This window comes from Cyprinus carpio, chromosome A7 (assembly GCF_018340385.1).
Source record: "Cyprinus carpio isolate SPL01 chromosome A7, ASM1834038v1, whole genome shotgun sequence".
NCBI lineage: Eukaryota > Metazoa > Chordata > Actinopteri > Cypriniformes > Cyprinidae > Cyprinus > Cyprinus carpio.
The window spans coordinates 22870150-22887809 of NC_056578.1; the positions used below are offsets into that span (position 1 = coordinate 22870150).

At 37.6% G+C, this 17660-nt stretch overlaps 1 protein-coding gene across 10 annotated transcripts in view; it reads left to right on the plus strand.

The window, feature by feature from the left end:
- Positions 1–17660, plus strand: part of LOC109086484 (diacylglycerol kinase zeta-like) — a 116582-nt gene that overhangs the window by 10798 nt on the left and 88124 nt on the right. Inside the window, exon 1 of one of the 10 annotated variants that reach the window (XM_042760431.1) lies at positions 15133–15851. The exons of the other annotated variants lie outside the window; for them this stretch is intronic. Within the exon in view, the coding sequence (XP_042616365.1) occupies positions 15667–15851 (185 nt within the window). The 5' untranslated portion in view covers positions 15133–15666. Of the gene's footprint in view, positions 1–15132; positions 15852–17660 lie in introns of those variants that run through there. 10 annotated transcript variants of the gene reach the window in all.

The following is a 17660-nucleotide window of genomic DNA, read 5'->3' on the forward strand; positions in this document are numbered from 1 at the left end:
ATAGACAAGAACATGTTTTTTATTGTGGAGTACAGAATTCTGATCCTGTTTGACAGACTTTTCATTTTTATGACTGAACCCTGTTTCTGTCTTGACATGTTCTGTTTCTCTCCCTTATAGTGAGTGTTCTTTTCATCTCCTGTCAGTGTGCTTCTATGGCAGCATTTATATCCATGAACAATTAAATTACTGACACTGAAATGTCACTTCTCAACCATAATAGAAACCATGCTGTTCTTTAGGTCAATTTGAAAATCAGGCACACCTGACCAAAAGAATACAAAGCAAAGTTTTACTGTGAGCTCTGTTCATCTGTTGTGGATGTGTGTGTGTGTGGGTGTGTGTTAGCAGTTATATTATACCATTAAAAATAGAGTTTGTTGTATGTAGACCAGTAAAAAGTGACAACATAACTAAGCTCAATCGCAGAGTCTTGACTCATTAAGTGCAGCCTCTTTAGATCGTAGCCAGAAATCCGTTTGCTTATGAAACCAGCCACAGTGGGAATGTAGCTCAATATGGGCTAAGTATATCCAGGCCCTTTGTATGTGTGCATCTGTCCTTATTCAGCTGTAAATGCCAAGTCTCATGCAGCGCTTGGGCTGAGCAGTACATAAAATATAAGCAATATAATCACAATATCTTTGCTGACAATATACAATGGGAATATTGTGAATATCATGATAATGTCAAGTTTAGATTTTAAAGACCTGTGCGTATTTGTTTCTATTCATCATCAGCTAAGCTCTAAGCTTTTTACCAGTTTGTACCAGGTACTAAATTACTGAGACAGTGATATTAAAAGACCAGATAGAGTATGCACCTTATTTTAGAATGTCCCGCTGTTTTTAGTGATTAAAATACTGCAGCCAGTGATGTATGGTATGTAGATCACAAGTGACAAGAATGTGTAGTTTAATATTTTTGTTTTTCCTTTTTTTGAGAGGTGATCTAAATATGAATGGCTTGAAACTGATGGAAAATTGACAGGCCTGTACAGCAGTTCTGTGAATGTTTTGCCCTTTAATGTACAGTTGTAGATAGCATCAAGCTGTTGCAGCACAACGTGACAATGCTTGCACCAATTATAGATGTGATGTAAGAGACATGCATGCACATTTAGATGGTAACTACAGACCAAATATCATGATGCGTGCAGCTTGTCCTTGTAATTGTCCCATTTTTGTACAGCTCTTTAGACAGAAGCTTGTATTGGTTGACCAATATATCAGCATTGGCGATATTTTCTGTTTGGTCGATGCGTTGGAAGTGGGACATTTATTTTTACAGTATGTATTTTTGTCTATTTTTATTTTTTATTTTTTTGACAGCACTGAGAACGCCAGCACCTGAGGGCATGGAGCTCCCATTCTCCATCTTTATTAGTTTACTAATAAATTATTACTTATTGACAGATCTGTTGTTGACAGAGCTGTTAAGAAAAGAAAGTGAATGGTATATGAAAAAGTATTATAGCGTTTGCTTTTATATTATTCGTAACCACCAGCATTTAGCAAATACTGTATGTATTTATATAATTTAAACAAATCTTTGAATATCTAAATATAAATGTTTAATTTCACCTTGCAAACTTTGTTGAATCCAGCTGTGAAATCTTCTGAAGTGTGCTTTTGTAGCCTGTATAAAAATGAGTGTGTGGGACTGTTTGTCTGTGCGAATTGGATGCGTACAGGAGTGTTCAGAAGGTCACTGCACACACAGGATTGACAAACTTTAAACCCTTGCTTTCAAATGATGCTCTGCTAGATTCAGTTTGCCGCTATATTGTATTCACATCATATTCATTATGTGCTGTATGTGAAGTTCGATTCACGATTTTGATTTCACCATTCGATTCAATTCACAATTTTTTTTTTTAAATAAAAATGAGATTTAAGACAAATTATGAATTAAATGTGTCCTTTTATTATTGCTTGGACAAAATGCTGCACGTTTCTTTGTGTAATTGAAATATAAAACTCTAATAATATAATAATATAGCACTTGCATATCATTGCTCTTTTGTTGGTTTTGATTGCTTCTATTGTCCTCATTTTAAAGTCGCTTTGGATAAAAGCATCTGCTAAATAACAAAATTTAAATATAATGTAAATGTAAATAACAAAACTAAATTGAAAATTTAAAACAAGCCCCAAATCAAATAAATAAGTGACACAAATAAAATAAATCTCTTCATATAAACAAAATAAGGCTTTGTCTGTTATCTTTCAATTTAAAATTAGAGGCAACCACTGCATTTTAATCATGATCCAAATAAAGATGCCAAATACATGCAACATGAGCAGTTTTTAATCTAAATTAGATTTTATAATTTCGAAATTGGAAGCAAAAACGGAAAGATTTGACTTCAGTTCTGTGAAACTATACATAAAAATATCTGCATGAAACAGAAACATCAGACGAGCTGAACGAGACGCAGATTCACTCTCTGCCAGCAGGTGGAGCTTAAAGCATTTCCTTGGTTACCGCTGTAAACAAAGCAGCGCTGCACTTATGAACTTTAATATGCATTATACAGAGGCAAGGGGAAAAGATAAAAATACCATCTAAACTTTTCTAAAGTTCCCCTCAGACATACATTCATATAAACACCTACCCTTAACTGAATCACGATTTAGCATTTCAACTGATTTGAATCGTTACATATTTGAATCGATTTTCAACCGGCTCGCATTTAATCATTACATTCCTGTTCAACAGCATCACCACAAGAGCTTTTATACTGTTTTATCTCTTAAATCTCTCATACACTGCTCTTTCTCCCAACTTTACAGGATCTGGCCATTGTAACCCTAGTGTGTGAGATGGGGATAAATAATTTTCTCATCACGTGCATGTTCTGCTGCAAAGAACTGGAAACAGAGATGATTCAAAAAGATGATTTAAATAAGGGGTCACCATGACAGTGGTGTGGTGCTTGGGATGTGGGAAAACAGGTTTTATTAAAATATTTTTCTATATGTCATATGGTTAGTTCCTAGAAGATATCAGAAAGACATTGTGCTGATAACATTGTCTGATGGAAAGTTCTTCTTTTGTGACCCAGTAAGAAAACAAATGAGCACAGATCTCCACAGATAATCTCAGTGGAGATTATTTTAGCCATCAGATTAGTGATCATGGTACTCAAACAGCATTTTATCATCTCTGACAGTCATCTGTGTGGGTTTGTGGGTTGCTCTAGAGGATAATGCTACAGCTACAGACAGTAAGGAAGTGGACGTTTGTTAATTGAGTCTCTCTCCTTCTCTTTATTCCTCCTCCGTCTTTCTGTCCCTCCTTCTTTCTCTGTATGACTCCCTGTCTGTCTTCATCTGCTCAACCTTCATCCATTTCTAATTATTGTCACTCTGTTTCTCTCAGAGGGGAATATGTGTGCAGACTAGCAACAGATACTTAATTTATTTTTCTGTTGATAGAGGTAAATAAGAAATGCAACAAAAAATATTTGGTAATAATTGAGTTTATGCTGATTCTGTGCATCACATTTTTCTAGGCTAAACCCTCATATTGTCATGTATGATATTTTATGTAGGCTACATATGTCATGCAAGTGACCAGTGATGAGATGCAATAATAAAACTTATAAATGGTGATTCTGTCTACACTGGGTGTGTTGTATGACGGATCTCCAACAATAAACTGATATTTCATTCTGTTTCATAAAGGATAAATGATTTGCATGTCAGTGGTCACTTCTTTTGTAGACATAGTGTGAGAGGAAATCCCTAACCATGTACAAAAATCAGGGGTGGTGTTCTTTAAGGGGGACATCGGATGCAAAATTAACTTTTACATGGTGTTGAACTTAAATGTCTTGGGAGTGTGTGTACTAGAGGTCGACCGATAGTGGATTTTGCCGATACCGATAGCTAGGTTGGACCACACTGGCCGATACAGATTAATTAACCAATATTTTTTAAAATGGGTACTGAACAAAAACTAAAATAAAAAAACGTACTGAACCATACTACTAGTAGAAATAATAATAATAGTAATAGTAATAGTAAATGTTGAAATTACCACACTCTAATAGGGCCCTATGAAATCCAAAAGGAGACGTGAAAGACTGGACATCGCGTTGTTTTCATATGGATTACTTTATCACAGAATATTTGTTTTCGATAAGACTTGCTCAGTTTAAAAGTAGACATGTCAAGCTTTCTATAGATATCTTTCTCATGACTCTTTGCTGAGTTACAGTTCATTTTAATGATGTGTTTCTAAATGAAGATCACGCAGATCAGATTTTCTTTATTTTATAAATGCACAAAGTTTTGTTGTTATTATGTGTGTATACAAATAAAAGTTGACCCTTTACAGATTCGATTTGATGTATTGCTCTTATCTGTACGATCGAAACTGAAAGTGTAATTTAAGCTTTTTTCGGGGTTATCAGGAGAAGATGGCACAAAACGTGTATTTGCGTTGATCGACTCCAGAGGTTTAACAACGATTCAGGGCGAATATAATGTAATTTAATGGAAAACTATGTGAATGGTGCTCTGTGGCGCTGCAGGATTTTCTGTCAGCTGTATTTAAATCCAGGTCTGAAGTTTCTCGCTCTGTTCAGTCTGCAGCATCACGTGTCTAAACAAATAGCACATGCTGTCAGTGATTTCAACCACTTGAGGCCGCTCTCGCAATTTATAATGAAAACAGACACTTCTCAGCCTCTCCAGCAAAGGACGCAACCAGCAACGGAAAACTATCGGCATGGATTTTCGCCAAAAAACGATTGTTCCAGCAATCAACTATCGCTGCCGATTAATTGGCAAAACCAATACATCGGTCGACCTCTAGTGTGTACATAACCACCCTATAATGATAAAAATCCACCCAGTGCTTTTTTAAAAAATCCCCACAAATCATAGGCACTTTCTCAGATCAAGCCGTTCACAGAATCTAGGCAAAGTGATGTCACTTTGCACAGGCCCCTCCCACGACTGTTGACAGACGCTGCCATTTTAGCATAGACCCGCCTTGAGTGAGCTATAAACAGTCCGCCATTGTTGCTATGCAGCAGCAGGAGACAAACTCAGCTCCTAAGCAACTGAGGTGTTTTGTTGTTTGATGTAAGAATGACCATAGCAGTCGTCATTTACTCCCGACATCTGAGCCACTAAAGACGCAGTGGATTGCTTTTGTTTTTGAAGGGAATGCACCCCCAATCTACCACATTTATGTCTGTGTGAATCATTTTACTCCAGACTGCTTTCTGAACGAGGGACAATTCAAAGCAGATTTTGCTAAAAAGTTCAAACTCAAGGATGGATCAGTATCCACTGTTGGTGATCCAGCTGCACCTCCAGAAGAAGTAAGTCTCACACTTTATATTTCTTATGATTATTTGCAAATCGCCTTTCCTCTTCCACGGAAGAGAGAGGCGGGGTGAGCAGAGCTCATTAGCATTTAAAGAGACGTGTACTGAAACAGATTGCTGTGTACAGAGCTGTGTTTTACATGACCACTGAGTTATTTTAACTAAATATGTTGCAGACAGTTCATGAAGACCCTAAAGAATCATACCAACTTCTGGAAAATGGGCATCAAATGTACCCTTTAAAAAATTATTAAACTAATATATAGTATACAGTATTACTGGACATATATATATATATATATATATATATATATATATATATATATATGTGTGTGTGTGTGTGTGTGTGTGTGCATATGCCTTTTAATGTGTCTTTTTGCTGTGTGTTAGAGTGAGTCAAAGTGTCCCAGCTGTACTGAAGGATGTGTGTAATGGCTGTAGATTGGAGTGTATTGTGAGTGAGTCAGTGAGCCCTGCAGGTGCTGCTTTACCAGGAGCTCTCCTCCCACAGTCTGAGCCATCACAAAAACACCTCCTTTCCTCTACTTTGAGCACCAAGAGATTGCTTTCCTAATTTTTTCCATTACATGGTTTTAAAGGGAGCGAGTCAAACACACCAGGTTCAGATCCCACAGCACCATTTTGTGGCTAAGCACACAAGTTAGGATGTGCTGTTTCATGAGTCCTGTTTATTAGTTTACTGAAGCCAATGCCTGTAAGTGTTCTTAAGGCATCAAGTAGATGCTCTTGAGAGAGAGAAAGCAGATGCTTCAATGTTGTCAGAAAACCTAATCCTAAACCAATCCTATCATGTGCGTGAAAGAGAGCTGAAACAAATGCGATCACACACACACACACACACATGATCACACACTTTTTGCACAGGTTTGTTACAGAAAGGATATCACTCAGTGACTGACACGAGAGCCTGTGACTTGAGTTCAGATTAATTATTCAAGCCTTTTCTGTACAACACAGATTACAAATGACGCTGTGTGTGTGAGAGATATTTGATTAGATGTAAACTGTGTGTGCTCAGTGGAACTGCGTGTACTCTGGAAAGGACTGAGGAGTGGGCACACAGCATGTCACAGACAGTACATGTATCCATAGACACATACTGTACACATACTGCTACAGAAGACCAGTTGCTTGTAGTTTCCACTATATTATGCTCCTAAACTCTGTACACGTTCAATAGGTCATGTTTTATTAGACAAACTCAGCTTCCTCCAATTAGTCTTGAGGTCACTGTATCATGTCGTCATGACAATGCTGCAAACAAGCTAATAAGAGCCAATCACAACCAGCCTTCACTGCTTCCTATTAATCGATGCCTGTAGCTGATAAGCAGTCACTACAGTACAGTGACAGACACCATGGTAACTTTGGCCTTGATCTCTCTGAAGTTCATTGGCTGGAGCACGATGTCCAACACATTCGGCTGTGAGAGATGCAGCAAACGCTGTCACATCACAAACACACTAAAATGGCAGCAGGTTTTCTGATAAGCCAAACCACACAGAATCTGCATCCACAAAACCAAGTTGTACACATCCTCCTTGGTCATTTAATAAATATTTTGGATGACTTTATTTGTGTTTCTAAGAATAGATTGCGATACCATGAGCTCTGTGTGATATATTTTACCATATTTAAATCCATTCCATCTAGGTTGCTGATAATTGATAGTTGTAAGTGTGCCGGTGGACCAAACTGCTTTTGTGTGGAGATTCAAGATGAGTGAGCAAAATGTCATGGACGTTTTTGTTTTATCCAGCTGTATTTACTCAGTGCAACTTATAACATCCACATGAAAGATATAACACCAACATGTCAGAAGAACCCCCCCAGAAACCCAGTTGGAAAAAGGATCACCCCTTGTGTCAGTATTTTGTTGAACCACCTTCTGCTTTAATTACAGCCTTTAGTCTGTTGGGATTTGTCTCTTGTCTCTACTAACTTTGCACATCTAGACTTAGCAATATTTGCTCACTCTTCTTTGCAGAACTGCTCAAGTTCAGTTAAATTTGACGGTGAGTGTTTGTGGACTGCAGTCTTCAAGTCATTGCACAGATTTTCAGTGAGGTTTAAGTCTGGGCTCTGATCAGGCCATGCAAGGACATTCACCTTTTTCACGCTGTGTGCTCAGTTTTGCTGTGTGCTTTGGGTCATTCCCATTGACAACTTTCTGGCAGAGGGCAGCAGATTTTCCTCAAGAATCTGACGGTATTTTGATGGTATTTTTTTTTTTCTTGCAACCTTCCCATACAAGCCACATCTGTGGAGAATTTGTGATATTGCACACAATGATCACTCTTTGTCATAAATTCCTGCAGCTGCTTCAGAGTTGCTGTAGGCCTCTTGATCGCCTCTCTGACCAGTTTCCTCCGGCTCTTTCATCCAGTTTGGAGCGACGTCCTGATCCATCATCCAGGGAGGGACTTGTGCCTGTTCACAACTTTATTCCATAGAGTTTTGACTGTGCCTTGCCACTCATAGCTGATTGTTTGCTTCAGCTGCACTACCAAGGACTGAAATGCTCCAGGAAAGCTCTTTTCATGCTGAACTAATCAAAATGACCACAGCTGAACACAGTTGAAAATCAAATGGCTTTGGCATCCAAATTCAATGTTAGCTTCAGTTCCTGCCTCCTGAGATGCCTTCATATGGCCGATTTTTGAAGGCAGCATAAGATGTATCCTTCGCTGCCTTTGATATCCCACAATCCTGTGCGTTCCATTCTGTGACTAAAAAATAAAGATGACATATGAAAATTGCAGTCGGTGGTCAGTTTGAGCAGTATAAGCGAGTTTTTTTAAACAACATTTTCCACTTTTGATGTCATTTCTAGTGAGAAATTAATATTGCAGTAATTAAATATTCACTTAGTTATCACCAAAGCTCTCTATATTTTGGTGTAGATCATTAAACTGTTACTCTGCCTCAGAAACCTGTCCGAAATCAGTTTCATGAGGTGCCTTTGTGCAAAAATGCTGCCTGCAGAGTCATTGCCTCATACAGCAGCGAGGCAGCAAGTCTGCTGCACCTCTCTGAAGTTGGCACCCCATAAAAAGAAATAATTACCAAAACTATGCCATTCATTTGTCCTGCGTTGGTGCTGATTTGTGCCACAAAAACGAACGTTTGTGCTGGTTTAGTGTTTGAGATATTAAGCATTCTTTTTTTTGACTGTGTGACATCACTCTCCACCCCATGTTGCCCAAATCGCTCCAAACCAGCGCAGTTCGTTTGTGCTCGATTTGTGCCCGTTTGTGCCGTTAAAACAAACACTGTATCTATTTCCTTCCATAGATATAACCAAAATATTTTCGGAGGCTGTGACGTCACTCTCCACCCCAGTTCGTCTAAATTGCACAAAACTGGTGTCATTCGTTTGTGCTCGATGTGTGCCGGTTTGTGCTGTTGAAATGAACGTCAAATACATTTCTCCTTCTTAGAAATAACAAAAACAATTCTGGGCAGTGACGTCACTCTCCACCCCATGGCGTCCGAATCTTTCCAAACCGTGTCAGCTGCCTAAGTTTTCGGATCCAGCCAATGTGTGCCAATGAAAAGTTGATTTGTTACACCTGACTGAGTTTATAAGTCATTTTTAGAAGGGGGGTGATTATTTTTCCTACTCAGTGATTCTGGTTGTTTATTTTTTTCATATTGGTGTTATATCTTTCACTTGGATGTTATAAGTTGCACTGAGTAAATACAGCTGGATAAAACAAAAACTTTGTCTTCATTTCAGGCTGCCAAGCAACAAAATGTGATTATTTTAAAGGGGGGTGATTCTTTTCTACACCCAAATATGCAGGATAATAAGGAACAGCTCACCAAAACTGATTCAGCAATGCATCGTTGATGGAATCATGGAACACAGTACATTAATAAAAATTACATTTACTGTATAATGCTGAATGTGGATTAATAAATCAAATGGTAGGGCTGTACACTTAATAAAATTGCCATGCCAGACTAGTGTCTATAAATATTAAACTGCAAAAATAAATAAATGAATAAATAAAATAAAATAGCTGTTTAAATGTGCCTGTGTGTCTCTGTGTAAATTAATGCCACAATTTTGTCTACTACTGTACATACTCAATCAAGCACAGAACCTTTTTACTGAGCCAGTAACACCTCAGTGCTCATTTAGTGCTCATTCAACTCAAAAACCTTTTATTTATTTATTTTTGTTTGTTCCAGTGGAAGAAAGTAACTAACTATGTTTGGAACAACAGAATCGAAAGTTAAAAAGGATATAGCAAAACAGATTATAGAACCGTTAGTGAAGAAGAGTGCATTCTCCCCCTAGTGGTGAAATGAGTTAAATGAAGTTCAGCAGTCTGGTCAGTATTAGATGCAAAAAGTCTGCCTTCTCACGTTTGTTAAGGTAACACAATCTGCAAACCCAATGCTCTGCAGGGAGACGATGAGTGAAATTCAGCGATGACTTTCAGATTATGAAAATGCTTCAGTTGTGCAATACACTCTAAACCAACTCCAGAGACTACAAACAAATAGTTCTAATTTTGTGAATTGTTTTATTGTAATATTTTGAATGATAGTTTTAAGCCACCAGATTTTTGAGATGATGATAAAACAAAATATTTCAATATTGGTTGATTAATCAGTTAAGTTTCAGAATGAGCAAAATGCACATCTCTAATGGAAAGACAGACAGTGGAAATGGACAACAGTCTTTGCTTTTTATCTTAAGATATGCATCTGTGGGTGAGCGTTTACTTGTGGTTAAAAGTAAGATGAGTGTGACAGGAAGTACAATATCTTTTCTTCATCTTAGTTTTTTGTAGCAGCTTGTGTTTTCATGCACAGAAATATAAAAGTTCAAGATCATCAGTCACTTTCCACTGTAAAAAGCAGGGAGAGCTGCCTGCCTCAGTGTGTGTGTGTGTGTGTTTGTTTGGGGCCTCTCCTTTAAGAGTACTAAAAATAGTTTCCTGCAGGACCCTGTTCTCAGTGTGTGTATTCCTGGGTCTGTAGCTCATATTCTATTTGAGGCGGTTTCTTTTACAAGAATCAAGTTTTACCCCTGACCCATCTCCCTTTCTCCGTCTCTCTCACGCACACAATACAAACACAAACACACTCACATAAGGAAGTGTCACAACAGGAAGTAGGGGGTGTTGGGGAAGAAAGATTTAGCTCAGAGAGGCACAGACTGCAAGGGTCAGTTGCTGTCTATAGTTGTGTGTATGACAGTAACTAGAGCCAATCTGGCAGGTGTGAAAGAGAAAGAGAAATGTGGGGACAAAGGGGGAAATGGGTCTTGCCCCCCACCCCTCCGCCTCAACTTTACCACAGGTAAGACTGAACTACACTTGCTTATGTGTCCATGTGCTTACTGTTTGATGACCCATGCTGCTCATCTCAAATCAGCACTATGAAGACATTGCGATACTTAAATCTGAAGCCAGCTGCAAAATCTAGAACTCTTTCGCTGCATTTGAATATGCCTACTTGCATACTTTTAAGTTTGATGGAAAAATTTTATGTACTCAGAAGGAGTCAAAGGTATTTCCAATGTCGCGAAAACAGAATGTGCAGACTAAGAATGCTCAGATCAAAGACTATGTATCCTTTTGAATACATCATGTCATTCAAGAATTTAGAGTTACCAAAAGTGCTTAACAGCAGAACCTACAGTAAGGTTTAAATGTACATGGATCTTTCTGTTCAGGAGTCTCTCTTGGTTGTTGTGACCAGGAAGCTCCTGGCCGTGAATAAAACTTTCTTTCTGCAAAGAGTAACTTGGGAGTCGTGTCTGGTATATGTTGTGCAGCTGAGGAATAGAAGTATTAAAGATTCTGATCTCAAAAGACCACCGCAAAAAAAAACAGTGATAGAGTTGGAAGACTATAGATCCGTCTTTGGGGCGAGGCTGTAAGTTTTAAAGATCCTGTGTTGGACCAGTGTACACCTGAGAAGGGTGTTGAGAGTCTAGAAAGACCTGTGTGCTGTTGGGGTGCTCTGATTGATCAACTACCAATCGCTATCGGCAGATAATGGCTTGGGGAAGTTTGATGGGCGGTCTCTATAAAGGCCGATCTTAAGCTGACAAAGCGCTGATGTGAGAGGTTTGGCATGACATCCAGCGGCACTGTCTAAATCTCTGTCTGACACAGGTAAAATAATTAAATTGCTGATGTTGATTAGGTACAATTCATATTTCTTCAGTAAATAATTTACAAAGTAATTTGAAGACTTTGTGTGAGACGTAATTTCGCAAACAGTGTGAGTAAATCAACGCGTGTTCTCTCTCTTTCTCTCTCAAAATACGCAAATGGCTTCAAATAAGCACATCACATCTGCACAATTAGCGAGCTGCACAGTTCACACAGGAATTTGTAAAATAGGGGCTTTGTGGAGTGTGTGTATACATGGTTATAAGTAAAACAGTTTATATTTCATTAATTTAGGGAAATGAACAAGTGTCTTAGCCCTCCAGGGACTATTTGGCCAACCAGCTTATTCCTGCTTGAAAAGCAAAATGTTATTGATAGTGTAAAAAAACATCAGCTTTGAAGCACCTGCTGATTGATGGACTAGCAATACTCAACATTACTTACTACCTTCCAGCAACACTACATTCAGTGAAGGTAAAATAGTAAAAAACATAATAATAGTTGGTTTAACCAAAAAGGAACCAAAATCGGAACCTGAAAGTTTGAATACTGTAATATATGTTGAATTTTGACATTGCCAACCTTTAAATTAAGTTGACAGTAAGTAATAAACAGTATTGAGCATTGAGTAGTTGAGTATTGTGCATTTTTCCTTACCACTATTTTTTTAATAGTTGTTTAATGATTTTAATGGATCCATAACCATTAGGCAGAACCGGAAATTTTCTAACGATTCCCAACCCTAATTATTACTCTATTGTCAGTTTTAGTAGATACTATTTAGTTTATTTAATTTTTTTTACCTGTATAAAACAATCCAAATACAGCACTGTAAATCATATTTTTAAAATCACAATAACTTGTTAGCATTTGTCCTGATAATATTCGTTTTTATTGTCAAACATTTTCTTTTTAAAATTACAACTCTTGACCTCTAGCATGCACTAGCTGAAAAAAGGGCATCACCACAGTCCCTGGGGACTTTGTCTGTAGCATGTTAAAACAAAGTAAATAAAATATATATATAGTAAAAACTAGTTTGTGGTGTTGTGTTCAGTTTCAGTAATTTTGGCAAAGTTGACAAGAGAAACAGCATGAGGGGATTCAGGCTTTTTCTTTGCACCCTCTTTCCAGAATTCCATCTGATCTGTGACTTTGAATGCATTTGGTGCCACCAGGGTTGATTTTCGGAATGAACCTGCAAGCACAAGAAAAAAAGAAAAAAACAAACAAATGTTTGCAGTTTTTGCCCCAACTGCTAAAATTTGTGCTGTATGTGGTTTGAGATTAGTAAAAGTACTATATACTATCTGGTAATGATAATTATCATTTTATTGCCAGCCCTACCCGCGACCCCACTGTGAACTCTGGCGCCCCCCACCCAGGTTGAAACCACGTACCTTTTTTATATATATATATATATATATATATATATATATATATATATATATATATATATATATATATATATATATATATATATATATATAAACAGATGTTAGGACCAACTAGACAGTCTTTTTTCTGATGCAGCTTTTGTGTAATCTTGTAGCATTAGTGTGCAAGTGTGTTCTGACCCTAATGTAGGCTAAGAATATTTACATTTACGTTTTCATCCAAAGCAACTTACATTGCATTGAATTACATTTTATCAATCACGCATTCCTAGGGAGTCGAACTCCTGACCTTGCTGATGCAAATGCCATGCTCTGCTGCTAATTAAGTACATCTAAATGCGACTGCCACTTTTGCATCTCAGTCAGTGACTCAGAATAACTGACATTCTGGTGTGCATGTACAGTAAATATATTATATTAAATATATTGTGTGATATATATATAAAGAATCATCCATAATCTGTGCCTAATTCAAAGTCACATTACCTTTGTTATAAATATTACAAATATATAATCCATTAATACACAATCTGAGACCCCAAACTTTACTTGAGTAAATATATAAAGCAGTGGTTTTTAAGATTTATTAACCACAGTGTAAAAATCCCTGCAAGCATGCAGTTACTCTATGTGACCACAAGGTGGAGTTCCAGTCTTAAGATGCACAAAATCATCATTACGATCTGTTTTAGACTCAAGCCCTTAAAAAGGATGAATTTGATGCTTGAGTTAAGATGCTTAGAATGTGAGGTGCTACAGTGAAAATGAGTATGGGTGGATTGATTTGTGGTGGAAATTTCTTCCTGCTGTTTCTGGTGGTATTAGATCAGGCTGAATCCAGGTTACAGATCCTACTTGTCACTCCTACACAGTTATATTTCCTACCCATAATTTCATCTGTCCTATTTTCACCTCCTCTCTCTCATCCTCCTATATCTGTAGGTTGCTCTCTCTTACACAAGCACACATACGTATTGCTAACAGAAGAATAGCAGGAAACAATGGTTTGTGGTCCAACCGTAATTGTGTACGACTCCCATTTTACTGACATCATTTCCTTCCTTCACAGGAAGTCTTTAGTGAGTGTGAACAGAAGGTGGTTGAGAGGAATCTTTCAGCTGACTTTCTTATTATTATGTTACAGTACACACTCACACACACAAGATGACCTAATGAGAGTACTTCCCTTCTGGTTTTTGTGGTTCAGCCTGCAGTGTTATTTTAGTATCGCTGAGACTCTATTATAGATTGTATTTATAATTTGGAGTAGTTTTTATTTTATTTTTTTTAAATACGGCTAATATATATATATATGTATATATATATATATATATATACATATATATATATATATATATATATATATATATATATATATATATATATATATATATACATATATATATATATATATATATACATATATATATATATATATATACATACATATATATATATATACACATATATATACATTACATACATATATATTTTTTTTATATTTTTTATTTTTTTTTTTTTTATATATTTTTGTTTCTTTATTTATTATATCAAGTTAAAAATTTATTTCAGTTAACGTTTATTTTATTTCAAGTAACCTTTTTTTTTTTATGGATTTCAGTTTTTGTTAACTCTAGCCCTTGTCTGCAATATGTGTACTGCACTGGGGGTGGTAGTGAATCTTTATGTAAAAGCTATAAAAGAAAAACCTTCAACAAAGATTAAGAGTCATACACACATGCCTGCTAACACAGACACACAGATTGGACAGAAACCAATAACAGCTGAGAACCTGAGGCAATCTCTCTTTCCATCTTTTTTGCTTTTTTCTTTTTCTCAATGTCAAACTGCATTTATTCACTACTATAAGATGTTACTCCTACCTGCTGTCCTGTTACAAGTGTGCTCGCACAGCCATAAACGCATTGTTCTGTGTGTGTGTGTGTTTACTTAATATGTTTCTGTGGCCTCAGTTATACACCTTTTATCACTGGCAAGTTCTGTTTAGAGATTATTTCCAAATGGCCAGTTGTCTGTTAATGATATTTGTGAACATAACTGGATGCACTACTAATCTGATCTACAAACTATGAGCTGGTTTGTTCCATTGTCAGAGTTATATCTCGTTTTCTTCTAGAGCTTCTATCAGAGAGAGAAAGATGGAGAAATGGTGAGCAATGGATGTAAAGATGTAAGGTCAAAAACAATCAGGCACCTGGAGGGGCAGCTATATTTAGGGTCCTACGAATGAGTCTCTTCTGAGTTTGACACTTCCTGGTGTAGTGCAATGTTTGTGAGTGCAACCGGCAGCTAGAGCGTATGTGTGTGCTTCTGCATAGACGCATGTGTGAGTGCAAGCGGCAGCTACTGTGGGAGGAAAACAGGAGATGAGCGCTTTAAGAGAGAGAAAGACATGAGGAGAGGACTGGAGGCACACTCTTTGCTTTATGACTCTGCTTAGACTGGGACTTTAAGAACTTCCTGAGTGCGAGAGAGAGGGAGGAAGGAAAGAGAGGAGGGGGGAGAGGAATGTGGGGGTTTGCTTATAGGATTAAGTGTCTTGAAGGCGAAATGGGAAGCGGATCACGCGTGGAAGTCTGCAAGGATCTGGAGGACTGAGTGCTGTTCGGGTGTCCTTCCTCTCTTTCCAAGAGGCGGAGAGCAGGATGGTGCGACCCTTCACTTCTAGATTTTTCAGCATGAGGACTCTCTGACTCCGTGAGTTTGGGATTAGTTACCATTGTTTGATTGACGCTCAAGGCTCCTGATGGAGCAGGAGCTAGGAGCAGGTTCACAGGACAGGGAAGAGGTCACAACCTCTCTGGCCTCCACGTCCGCTTCTTCATCCAACTCTGACCTTCCATCCAACCCCCAGCCTGAGGGGGAGAGAGTCGCAGTGAGTCGGCGGCATAGCAGCAGGACTTTTACTGGGTTACGGCTGTTTGGAAGGAGGTGAGTCGAACACGCACCTGATGAGTGTGTTATGAGCTTCTAGTGCACTAGTTTTGTGATGTAAAGGAAGATTGCATATTTATGAGAACTTGCGGAGAGTGTGTGTTCGCAAGTTTCCATTCAATGTTTCCATCTCAAACCTGAGTCTTGTACTGTGTGTTTGCAATAACAACACATCGTGTCTGTGACACTGTTCATGTTACCTAGACAGACAGTCACTGTGTGTCTGCTCACTGACACTTTGTGTTGTGTTTTGGATGGAACAAATCAATGAAATTGAAAATATTCAACATAATTGGATTTGATTATTGATTAATCATGTTTGTGAACACTGAATTGGACTGAAAACACCTGTCATTCACATCAGTTTTTTCTATTTCTATGGAAAAATGCATCTAGAAAACTGCACAGAATGCAGAGAGTGAGCTGCTTTGGTGAAAAATACACAACTGAAATTGTCCTAAACATGAGAATGCTCCATATTTAATGCTTCAAAACAAAAACATAAAGTTTAACTCTGCTTTATCTCGTATGCATTTCCTCAGCGCATAACTTCCTTTTTACAGTTTTATCCTTTAAATCTCAAAAAGTCTCATGAATATTTCCATTTTACATAAAGGTTCATTCTGGCAACAAACGCATCTCTGTTAAGCTCCACGGACCTCAGTGAAAGACTGCTGGCATGGACATGCATATCAAACAGACAGCGCACTATAGAATGAGCACGTTTCTGACTAAATTGTATGTTTTTGTAACATATTGTTAGACTATTTTATGAGAGCAATAACAGAAGGGACTATTTTAACGGAGTACAAATGTGATCTGTTCAGATGAGTTAATGTGTGTTCCTCCTACCAGTACCCCATAACATGTTAGTACAGTATGTGTTTTTGTTTTTGTGAAGTATAATTTTCACTTTAGAGATTTTAACTTCTACTTCCAAATGGCAAACAATCCTTTGCACATTTAATTATAGTTTCATCCACTATAATTGTTTTGATTTCCTTAAAACTGCACATTGTTTGAAGGGACAACACTGGACATGGTGTAGAAATTTTTTGTAAATAATGGCTTATTTATTTTTTTATTAATTATTTTTTTATTTTTTTCATCCCTAGTTCCTTTTTTCCCATCATTAGTCCAACTGATATCACACCAGTCAGTTTTTTGTGAAGTTGCACTTACACTAACAGACCTAGCATGGCTTCGTCCAGCATATACACACATTAATCACACTACAGTTGACCTTCACACTCCAAAACACAGAGGTGATGCTTTATGAATCATTCAGATATTCCATTAAGTGTTGTGTCACAGACAGACAGAAGAAGGCTGTAGCTCTACTATGCAAAACCTGCTGTAGCTCAATTATAACTGTGCATGTAAACATATTCACTGATTCTGAGAGAAGATGAGCATTGTGACAAGCTTGTGTGTGTTTGTATGTGGATAAGTTTACTTGGCTATACTTAAGGGGCTGGTTGTAGATTTAGGATTTTTTGAGTTGCTATATCACTTGATTGTTTACTTACATTTTGTTGAGAGTGTGAGATGGTAGTGTGCTTGCAGAGAGTCTGCCCACGCACTGATTGGGTGGGATATGTGATTGATTTTGGTGTGCTTGATGTCTGGTGTCGACAGACAAATCACTTGTCACATCATGACTAGTTAGGACCCTGTGTTAGACTGGCCATCCTTCCAGGGTGTTTCCCTGGCTTCAGCCCAACAGTAATATATGTAAAGCATGTTTTTAGTAGAGCATGTTTGTAAGTGTAAATGTGAATGTGTTTGTGTGCGTCTGTGTGTTTG